This window comes from Vitis riparia, chromosome 1 (genome assembly GCF_004353265.1).
Source record: "Vitis riparia cultivar Riparia Gloire de Montpellier isolate 1030 chromosome 1, EGFV_Vit.rip_1.0, whole genome shotgun sequence".
Lineage (NCBI taxonomy): Eukaryota > Viridiplantae > Streptophyta > Magnoliopsida > Vitales > Vitaceae > Vitis > Vitis riparia.
The window spans coordinates 12,247,508-12,258,708 of record NC_048431.1 but is presented as its reverse complement, the minus strand read 5'-3'; the positions used below and the strand labels follow the sequence as shown (position 1 = coordinate 12,258,708).

Here is an 11,201-nt window from a genome sequence, read left to right as displayed (position 1 = left end):
AACTTGAGTTCATGAATCGGAGGATCTTCGCATATGATTAATGACATGGACTCCACAATCCCACCTAACAAATAAAATGAGTAAACATTTATCTAGTTAGTACATAGAAATATTATCTTGAACACATTATATTTGAAGAAACAATTATGCTTGCTTACCCATTGGCTTGCACATCTACCCATGTAAGTCTTTCAATGGGAACACTTGATAAATTCTTTAGGTGCCCATTGAGATTAAAAAAATGTGCACACTCTTCAACCTAATATTCATATCGTTATATCTTTTAGCAAAATAAAACATGTTATTTAACAACTAACATTAAAAAGTAATAAAATTCATTAAAATATAAGACATACCACAGTTCTCACAGATGAAGTTCGCATGTCATCCCTTTCTATTGATGGTAATGAATCCAATATATGAATACTGCGTTGATGAAGATTTATAACATACAAATACCAATGATTCGGACATGTATCGTGCATCGGGATAAATATCTAAACAAAACACACATTTTAGCATTGATAATTATTTACAACTATGATATGAATACAACTTCATATATGTACCTTATCGCAATCATTCATTTCATCCATGTGTTTGATAATATGTGTGAACATCTTGGTAACAATTGCCAATTTTCTACCACCATGTAAGATTATTTGCTATGCAAAAAAAAAATATAAATATCACAATATTTATTAGGTTTATTTTTTTTCTTTAATAAGAAATATAATGGATGAACATACCGCAAATGTGGTGGGTAAGTAGCATCTGGTAGGCCATATTCCTTTGAATTTGTTCTCAAAACTATTAAGTTTGCATGCAAATACATTTATGATCTAAAATGAAAACAAAAAAGTTAACAATGTTAATTATGTAATAGAATTAATAAGAATTGGGTTTAACCTTTATTACTCACCACATCGAGTAATTCTTGTCTAGGCCCTAAGTCAAGAAGTCTGCTCGATTTGCATGCTCATATTGAAATTAACAAGAAGTTCACTGCAAAATATAAGATATTTAATAAGTATAACTTTTAAAACATGACATACATAAAGTATAGTCAAAATAATTGGTTTACACACCTTTTGTCCAATGAAACATCAAACACATAAGCAACAACTAGAGACTCAAGTGTACTCAAGGAATGTGAATCCTCACATTCAGCAAAATGGACATGGGATTATATATATTGAAACATCTCTAAAACATTAGTTATCGTTCACTATATATTAAGTATTTAAAAAATACTACATCCATGAAGTAACATATTACCTTAATACCTTTTGTGATCCAACAACTATGCTTGGGAATCTCTTAGGCTTTGAATCTTATTGGATTGATGAATGTAGGGGTGACACTTGAATTTACTAGGCTTGCGTTCCATTGTTGTTCGTGTTTTCTTCAATTGACGTGGGAGCACCACCAATGAACTTAGTTGTTCTTCTTGTTTTTCAACATATGGAACATCAACATTAACCTATCATGTATTTGAACATTAGTATATATATATATGTATATATGTATATATAGAACTTTGTAAAAAACTAGGTCTTCATAATATGCAAATACCTTTTCATCTTGACATTGATTGTTGACAATGGGAGAAACATGTAACTATGTCACCACATGAGTCATTCTCACTCAATCTCTCTTCTACGACAACATTGCTCATAGGAAAAAACAAACGTTTCAATTCCATATATTTTTCTTCAAATTCGCTAAAAGTTGATTCTTTACAACTTTCATCCATATCAGAAACATTTGTTTGTAGCACAAATTTTTTCAACTTCTCAAAAGCTTCCTCCATACCCATAACCTAGTAACAAATAAAATTTTCCAATATCATGAAAAATAAAGTTTGAGATGAATAAACTAATGTATATAAATATAGTATAAAAAAGTACCTTATGCCCTTCTTCTTCTTGTTCATGAACTTTTGCATCTTGTTTATCACCATCTTCTACATTTCTCATATCATTATCTTTATGATCACTTGTTCTCTCATCTTTCTCAGCCACCTTCATTTTTTCAACCCTATTTCTTGTATGACGGCCTTTTGATTAGGTTGCAAGTGTTGAAATAGTTTATGCACCCAATCAGGCGAACAACGCGTGTGAAGATACGACTAGAAGTCATAAATATACATAAGCATATATATTTTAAATTGAAAGAAAATATTATCATAATTTAAAAACATAAATTTCGAATTTCTTACCTTTAATGCATTTTTTGAGTTTTGACCATTTTGTTTTATATATTCATGAGGGCATTTTTTAGACTTCTCTAAGAACTCTTTTTTTTCTCCATTTGAAAGGGATTGCCACTTTTTCCCAATCTCTTTTCACAACTATAATATTAAATTAGTTAGTTATCATATAGAGTATAAAAGTTGACTAAAAAACATATTATGCAAATATTCATTTCTTTTCTTACATCATGATTTATTATCAATTCCTTGTTATCTTCTTTTCTTGCAAGTACTTGTTCTTGACTGCAAAAAACATCACATAAAAATGATTATATTTTCAACATATGAATAAATATCCAAAATGAATTAACTATATATGTATGTATGTTCTTACAAATAATAAAGCCATGAACCCATAGGAAGTTTTGGGTTTGAAGGGGGATCATTCTCCTCAAATGATTGTTTGCTCCTGTTTAAAACACAACATTATGAATGTAATTTACAACTAATTAAAACTATCTACTATATTAAAATAATTAAGTGACAAATATAAAATCTTACATATTTGGCTTTCTAAGTCAAGATGCAGTAAGACTGCTCAAAATAAGATAAACTTCTCTTATATTAAGCAACTGTGTAGCCTGCAACATAGTGAGCATACCGGTAAGAATTAAGTTTTGAATTTGACAACAATGAGTTTGAAAATATTTGTAACAAAATGGAGTTTTTTTTCTAAAAATATTAATCATTATTTAATCATTAGATCGATGAGTTAAACTAATTAAAATAAATTTAAATTATCAAATAAAAATAATTTATTTACTTTAAATCTTTTTTTTATCTTATCTTTTTTACATGGCATAGCAAAAAGGCAATTTTTAAAATTATATCAATTAATTTATAATTTTTTTAAATATAATAATGTTGTATTAGATTAGAAATCAGTTACGACCTTCACTAGAAATATCAATGATGTTAGCCAAAGAGTTTTCCTAATAATGTTTTGAAGATAACAAACCATGTTTAGTTTGTTAACGAGTTAAAATCAAGATAGGTTTCAAGTACTAAATCGAAAATTTTAAGTGAAAAATCAAGATAATCATCAAATGATTGAAAAGGCTCAATGATAGCTTAAAGAAGTGCAAAACCTAGTGTGTGTATAAAGATCATTCATGCTTAGGAATCCTTGTAAGATGTTCACTTAGGTGCACTTAGAGTGTTAAATTCAATTCGTGCATGTTTTTCATACTCAGATCTAAAGCCTTAAAGAGTATATTCTTTAAACTTGAGTTTTAATCCAAAACCTTAGGCCAAAACATTTCAATTAAGTGCTATACAAGTATTTAAAGTTGTTGCCTAAGTAGTAGAAAAAATTAAATTTGAAAAGATGGGTTTTTAGGTAAAAATTGGCTAACTGGTGATTACTACTTAAAAAGAGCATATTTTAAATAATAATTCTCATGAGTTTCACGTATTTTGAGTAGTAATTATGCTTAAAACACTCTATTAACATGTTGTTGCCCTTGCAAGAATTACTAACAAGTTTTATGAAGTTTTTGAGTCATTTCAAGGTATGATTTGGATAAATTGGTGACAAAAGAGATGAATCAAATTGAAGAGAACAAATAAGTTGATGATGATCCAAATGCACAATGAAAGAAATAATGCAATTGGTTTGGACCAGGATTTGGAGTTGATTTAGAGGTGGTTAAAGTGGAATCAAGAGAAAGAAATGGAAGAAATGGAAAAAATGAGTTGAAAAACTATGTTTTTCAATTTCGCATGAACATGCGAAAAATTCACACAGTTGTGCAAAATGGACCAGAGGGGAATTTGGCTGCAGCTCAAAGGGGAAAAGTGAAAACTGATTTCGCATAACCATGTGAAAATTTCACACAGTCATGCGAAATGCTCTAGGAAGACAAAAATGGTGTTGATGAATTTTCCACTTCGCTCAATCGTGCGAAATTGTTGGAGCTCATGCGAAATTGCATTTTTTCTAGATTTCTTGGTGAGAAAGCCTCCGGAAGACCTCTTAGATGATGTCAAGTGTCCACTTGACCTTGGCCTATAAATAAAAACTTGATTTACTCATTTGAGAGACTTTTACATTTTTCTAATTATAGAACTTTCCTGATTTTTTCTCTCAGGAATTTTCTACTTCATTTTCTCTCATTTTCTCACTAGCCAAACATACCTTGTGAGATCAAATCTCCAAGCACGAGTGGCTAAATTTCGTTTTTCTTGGAGGAGGAGGGATCTAGAGGCAAGATCTATGGTGGAATTAGAAAAATGAGCTTGAATTGCAAAGGTAGTTTGATCCAATTGATTGATTAATTGAAATTTGGGGGTTTTTTCTCTTCAAATTGTCTTGGATGATTACTACAATGCAAGTTAGGTAAATTCATCAAATTCTTAATTCTAGATTTGATGAGATTGAATAGTTTCATTGTGTGAATTATTGGAAGATAATTTAAGATGAATTGAATATATGATTTGAATTGATCTCTTGGATTAAATGACCTAATTTGAAGAGAAATTAGATCTAGACCTAAAGCTAAATCAAAAATCGGTTTGGATGAAAATTTAGGTTTTCAATCTAACTTGATGAAAATTAGATCTCAACATCTATTCATCATGGGAATTGTTTTCTAGAAAATCCTAACTCCGAGAATTTCATATCCTATTAATTTTCTTCTATTTTACATTTTATTTTTCTTCTCAATTTGAGACCATTGTTACATTGATTTTTTAATTGAATTTTCAAATCAATTTCACTTTATCACAATCACTTCTTCTCCTCTCATTCAAGCCTTAATTACCGAGAATAATCCATCCTAGTGGACGACACCTAAAAACCACTATACTACGGTAGTTTGTACTAAAACCATTTTTGATCGGGTACAAGCTACTTCAGAATAGTGAATTAGGTTATAAATTGTGTTTTGATCCAATAAACGACGAAAAATCTGAACGATCAACTGGTTAAGGGATAACTCAATCGGCTCAACAAATCAAGGAACCGGTTGATCAGTTACTCTTTCTCAATCAAGATCCGATCAAGGGGGCACTAAAACTCTTTCTTATCCAATAGTCTTATATTCCCTATTGAGATTCGATCGAGATTTAGCAATCACCTACCAAGCTTTTAATGCTCAATGACTAGTCAACCAATCAACCATAGCTCGATTGGGAAGAGCTTGTTGGAACATTTTTTGGTGCTCAAGGTTGGAAACCTATAAATTGAGAATTCCACTTCATTTATGATATAGAGAACACTTGCTCTTAACTTCTTACCAACCCGTTTCTTACATTCAAAGCTCTTATTTCTCTTTTAGTGCATTAAACTTCCATTTGCAAATCATCCTAATGCACCTTTGTTGTTCATCCTAGCCCTTTTGTACTTGTTTCTTAATTGTGCCAAGCTAAGTGTTTTTTCATTCACACTTATTAAAGAAAGAATTTGAGTCTTAAGTGTTTCAAGTTGAGGATACACTTAAAGAGAAGTTGTAGTGCCTATCGGAACTAGAAATCTAAGTATAAAGATTTGGAAGTTGGTTAAAGCTTCAAGGTAGTAGAACCCTCATTTGAGAGGTGCTTGAAAAGAGTAGATGTAAGCGAAATTGGTCGAACCATTATAAAATCTATGTTTTCTTTCTCTCTACCCTTATCTCTTTACTTTTCTTACTTTATTATTGTTTATTAAATGTATTTTTTAAAAAAAGTTTTAAAAAACTCAATTCACCTCCTTCTTAGGTGTTTTCTTTAATTAAATTAGCCTTATTTCACAAATGACACACATCTATTATTAACCTTCTCATCAAAAGTTTCATTTTTGAAAACCAAACAAATCTTCATTCATATTTTGGTTCTTCATATTCATTTATTCTTTTTTAGTCTTTTTTGCATTCATATAATCTTTCATTTCTTCTATAATTTTTTTTTTTGAATATTTCATACACTTTGTAGCATTTCTATATCCACTAATAAGATGTTATTGTGTCTATAGATATCCCCTATTGTTACTTTAATTATCATAGAAAATGAAAATGAGAGTGTTCAAGTTTTTTTCATTTAGCAAACAACATATTTCCATTCAAGATCTTTCCTTCCACTTCCACAACCAAAGTCAAGCTTTGACATTCATGCCTAAAACTCTTACTTTTTTTTAAGGGCTTGTCATTAAACACCATATAAAGAACAAGACCAAGTAAGTTAAGGAAAAAGTATACACTCGAGAACATGTGTTCTTGTAGACGCAATAATTTACACAAAAACTACTTTCTTAACTCATCTAAAAATCACTAATCAAATCTAAGTCAATAAAACTCATTTACCCCACAATGTAAAAGAAATTTAAAAAAAAAAATCAATTGAATAATTAATAAGTTCGCTCTTTGATTTTAAGGATTTTCTAAAGATCATTGTAAACCATCTATTTTGTCCTCTTTGCACATTCCATTTAAGATTGTCCTTCTACATCCTTTGATGCTTTAGTGTGCAATTGTGGTCATCTATTGAGCCATTTTTAAGCCCTTATTGATGGTCCATTGAGACTATATCGATCACTAGTTTTTAAGATTTTAGTGTTCGATGGAGATTTTGAATGAAGGCAAAACAATTAAGGGTTTTTTTTTTTTCACATGTAGATGCTAACTTGGATTTTCAATTTCATAATATTTTTATATTACAAATTGAACCTTTAAGGAAAAGTGTGTTTTCATACACTCATATGAAAAAAAGAAAACCCTCAAAATAGGAATTCAAATAAATAAAATAAAAATCTCAACTGTTTAAAAATAATTATATTTTATACACTTTTTAATCAAGACTACTATATTTAATCATTCAAGTAATACATTTTTATGATATACATATCACCTTTAATCATAGTAGGTATTACTTGGATCGTTGAAACTCAAATTATTTTTAAAGGGTTTTTATTTTATAATTATTTTTGGATGAGTGTATGAGGGGCTCTTTATTTTAGAGGGAAAATTGTGAATAATAATAATAATAATATAATCACGACGGACGGTGAGCAACTGGCGGAAAATTTTTGGCCCACACGCGTGTCGTCCTTAGCCAGAAGAAAGAAGAAGGCCCAAACCCATTACAAGTGGCCACCAATTTCTCTGCTCCACTCCTTAGCGGATAAACCATGGCTTCCACCTCCGCCACCACCTCCTCCGTCCCAATTCTCTCACCCGCCACCACGTCTACAACCCACCACTCTCTTCAATTCTCTACCAAACTCTCCTTCACTAAACTCCCCTCCATACCCTCCTCCAGAACCAACAGGCCACATTCCAAGCTCCACGTATCCTCCCCCACCAACAAACCCACTGCCACGACCTCAAAGTCCACCTCCAAACCAACCGAAGAAATCATATTCTTTGACGGCGGAGCTCACTACGGTGACCTCGTTGCCAATCTCCTTCTGGGTTTCACTCTTCTCTGGTTACCCTTAACTCTGGCAGCAGTTTCGAGAGCCTTCTTTCTCCGGTACAGGTTCACCAATTTGAGGGTGACCGTGATTTCGGGACTGACTGGTCAAGATAGGAGCGACTTCTCCTACAAAGTGATAAAGGATGTGCAGGTGGTGCCGCGTTTTGTGGGAGAGTGGGGTGATATTGTGATTACATTGAAGGATGGAACCAAGGTGGACCTCAGAAGTGTGCCCAAGTTTAGAGAGATTGCTCAGTATTGCCTTTCCATGGCTGGTCAATCTTCGGTTTTGAAGGAGAGTGAGGCAAAAGGGTTTTGAGGGTTTGGTTCGGAAAATTGCATGGAGGTGGTTGGGCATGATTGGTCTCTCATAATTTTTCTTTTTCCTTTTTATCCCAAGAGGTATGTATATTTACATTTGGGTGATTTGGTAAAATATTGGAATTTCCTTCTTGTTGTGAAGATAATCAAAATGAATCTTGTGTTATAATGATTCTATTGCATTTTTGGGTGGTATTCAGATGGGTTTTTCTTTGCGATTTGTGGAGAACTTTTACAAGTCTCTATAATGGGAATTATTCCCTGAAAATTGATGTTGGCTGTAAAAAGCTAGAACTTAGTTGATCATGTGCTTCTGCCTGGAGAAGATAAAACGATGTTACTACTTTTTGCCATTTTTTAAGACAATTTTGGACTAAAATATAGAGAATGTAGCCTTGGTCATATTAGAAGTAGAAATGAAAGGATAGTGAAAAGTGAAGGCCTGTAGATACCCAAAATAAATAATTTATTTTTTTTCTTCGATAGTTTTCGAAAGACAAAAGATAAATTTTTTAGAAGACCCTAATAAAAGAGGGGCTGCAGCCTGATACACTAGGTGTAGATGAAGATACCTCCCGCTAATAAGCATGGTTTTAAAAGGCTATTGAGGCAAGCCTCAAGACATGACTATGCAAATTAGCTAGAGGCTATAGCCTCTGTATAAGGTAATCAAGGCTTAAATCTCACCTTGTTGAAGCTAATGGCCTTGAGGTTATAGCCTCAAGGCCATTGGGACTTAAGCCTCAAATATTCAAAAGGTTTTAGTGGGTTTTTGGCCTTTGTAGGCTTTTTAGTGGGTTTAAGCCTCAATATTAATGGTTTTAATGAGTTGTGCATTTGTGGAGCTTTAGTATAGATTTATAAGTTTTGCCTTGTATCCAAAACTCAGATTAAATCTTATAAGAAATTTGGGCGTAGTTTACTACCAATAATCCATGGAAAGGAAAAGAAAAGAAAAGATTGAGGAGAAGAAATAAAGCAATTATTGGTGACTATAGTAGTTGAGCTTACATATGATCATTATTTTATTATTGATACATAAAGGAAAAAGATCACTACAAGTAATGAATGAAGAAGAATGGGTTGACATTAACACTTTGGAGAGGATGATAAGATATAATCATGATTCATTGGAGGATTATACTAATGATAGTGATGGTAGTTTTGAAGATTATTTGATGAAACCATGAGAGAGTAGAATTTTAAAAGAGAAACGATGAACTAAATTAGAAACTATTCATAATGACATAATTAATTCAATTATTATGAATTGTATGGTTTTTTTGTTATTTCCTTTTAATGTCTTTTTATTAGTATTTTTATTATTATTTTTGAGATTTTTTTTTCTTTTTATTATTAATTTGTTTAAGTTAAAGCTTATGCCTTGTTCTACCTTAAGGCTTACACTTTGCCTTATAAAATGCCTTAAGATTGCCTTTAGCCTTTTGAAACATTGTTAACAAGAGCATAGCCAAATGATGAAATCTAACATGGACAAAGATCCCGATTCAAGGGAATTTCTTAACCATGAGAGAAGATTACATATGGAGGAGTTTTTAGTACTTAAAATAGTTGTTTCCACACCTTTAAAAGACCTACAAGGTCTCTCACTTTCTACCCACGAAACTCTCGTACCAACCTAATATGGTCTTTCTTATTGAAGAAGGCATCACCCATAAGGTCTCTCTTACTGAAGAAGGCATCACCCATGTGGTAGCAAAGAGAGAGGAAAGAAGATCCCATTTGCTCCTTTTTGTTTCATAGTGTAAGATAATAGGCTTAGCAATTTCTTTTTCACTTTTGTAAAGGATGCATTGATTTATCAAACTAAACTCTCACAATTGTTTGGCATCTCTCTCTCATGAAGCCTTGAAAACAGTAAATAGATGCTCTCCAACTTTTAATAATAGAATTGTCTCAAGAAGCAAGGGTTCCAATGCCCGTATCACTCATAACTTCCCAAAAATATGTGATCCGAACATTCTTAGAAGTAGTTAGGAAGTAAAGTGAAGGGAAAGACATACACAAAGGTGATTCACCACACGAATCATCCTTCTAAAAATTTTATTATCCTACCATCTCCTATCCTAGAGCGTGATCTTTCTCTAATATCCCATTGCCCTCACCCAATACCATATTGTCTCGTGATAGCTTTCTACAACCCTACATCAAATCCTTATCTTCTAATACAAGAACACCTATCCCAAAATTTCCTAAACTAACTCTAAAGGCCCTTTCCAAATGTAAATTTCCAACACCACTTGCATAACAATGCCTTATTAAGAGAAGATAAGACTTTAATTCCATGTCCTCCATTGTCTTTATCATTGCAAACCATCAACCATAACTAGAACAAACTCCAAAGGAAATTCCTTCGTATCTTTTCTTGTTTCTAATATACCCTCCTTTGAATCATAAAGGGAGATATAAAATAAATTGGAAAGTTGGACAAGGCACTCTTTAATAATACAAGGCTCCTATACCATTCCTTCCACAAAGCAAGCCTCTTATGGAATCTCTCCTCAATCACATCCCAAACCAATGAAGTCTTAAATGGGGCTCCCAAAGGAAGACCTAAGTAAGAGGCTGGTAGCTTACTCACCCCAAATCCCACTAAAGACGCTAAATCTTCCATAGTAGAGACCTTTCCAATAACACTAACTTAATTTTAATTTTAATTTTTTTTTTTGGTTCCCCAAATTAATAGAATTAACTACTCCAAGGAAGCATTGTAGAAAAGGAAAATGTCTCTAGGGAAAGATTGCTAGAGTCATCTTAGAATGATAGTAAGACATGTTAAGAGGTAAGATACATCCCACAGTACTTTCAAGAAGTGTTGTGTATCAAATTGGGTTATTTGAGCTAAAGGTTTTTTGTTTCTTTTGTTCCCTTATTGTCTTGTGTTTTTGTACAGTGGGATCAAATTATGTCTAAGCTAAAGGTTCTTTGTTGTTTTTTTTTGGTTCCCTTGTTACCGACTTTGTATACTTCTTATGTACTTTGGTTATTCCTCTCTTTTTTGTTTGATTCCTTTTGTATGTTTGGCTTATTTCCATAGAATAAGGATGTACACAGTCTGGTTATGTCAAGCCTAACATTCCATAATATAGGAAGCTAGATTGGCTAGGTCACCTAAGTTACCATGAAAGCACAAAAACATATTGGTGGAACATAGATGTGAACACTTTGACAACCAAGTTAGAATTTTATTTATTTATTTATGTTTAAAATAGAAAGG

At 32.1% G+C, this 11,201-nt stretch overlaps 2 protein-coding genes across 2 annotated transcripts in view; both read left to right on the top strand.

The window, feature by feature from the left end:
- Positions 1-1,361, top strand: part of LOC117920251 (homeobox-leucine zipper protein ATHB-13-like) — a 16,438-nt gene extending 15,077 nt beyond the window's left edge. Inside the window, exon 3 of the mRNA XM_034837682.1 lies at positions 1,356-1,361. Coding sequence (XP_034693573.1) covers positions 1,356-1,361 — 6 coding nt within the window. The remainder of the gene's footprint in view (positions 1-1,355) is intronic.
- Positions 1,362-7,313: 5,952 nt separating this feature from the next.
- LOC117910285 lies at positions 7,314-8,162 on the top strand. Its single transcript, XM_034824398.1, has one exon. It carries the CDS (start codon positions 7,356-7,358, stop codon positions 7,959-7,961), a length of 606 nt encoding a protein of 201 aa, XP_034680289.1. The 5' UTR covers positions 7,314-7,355; the 3' UTR covers positions 7,962-8,162.
- The last annotated feature ends 3,039 nt before the right edge of the window (positions 8,163-11,201 follow it).

What these genes read in the sequence shown, in the direction of transcription:
- LOC117910285 (XM_034824398.1), top strand. Translation starts at nt 7,356, where the DNA reads ATGGCTTCCACCTCCGCCACCACCTCCTCCGTCCCAATTCTCTCACCC.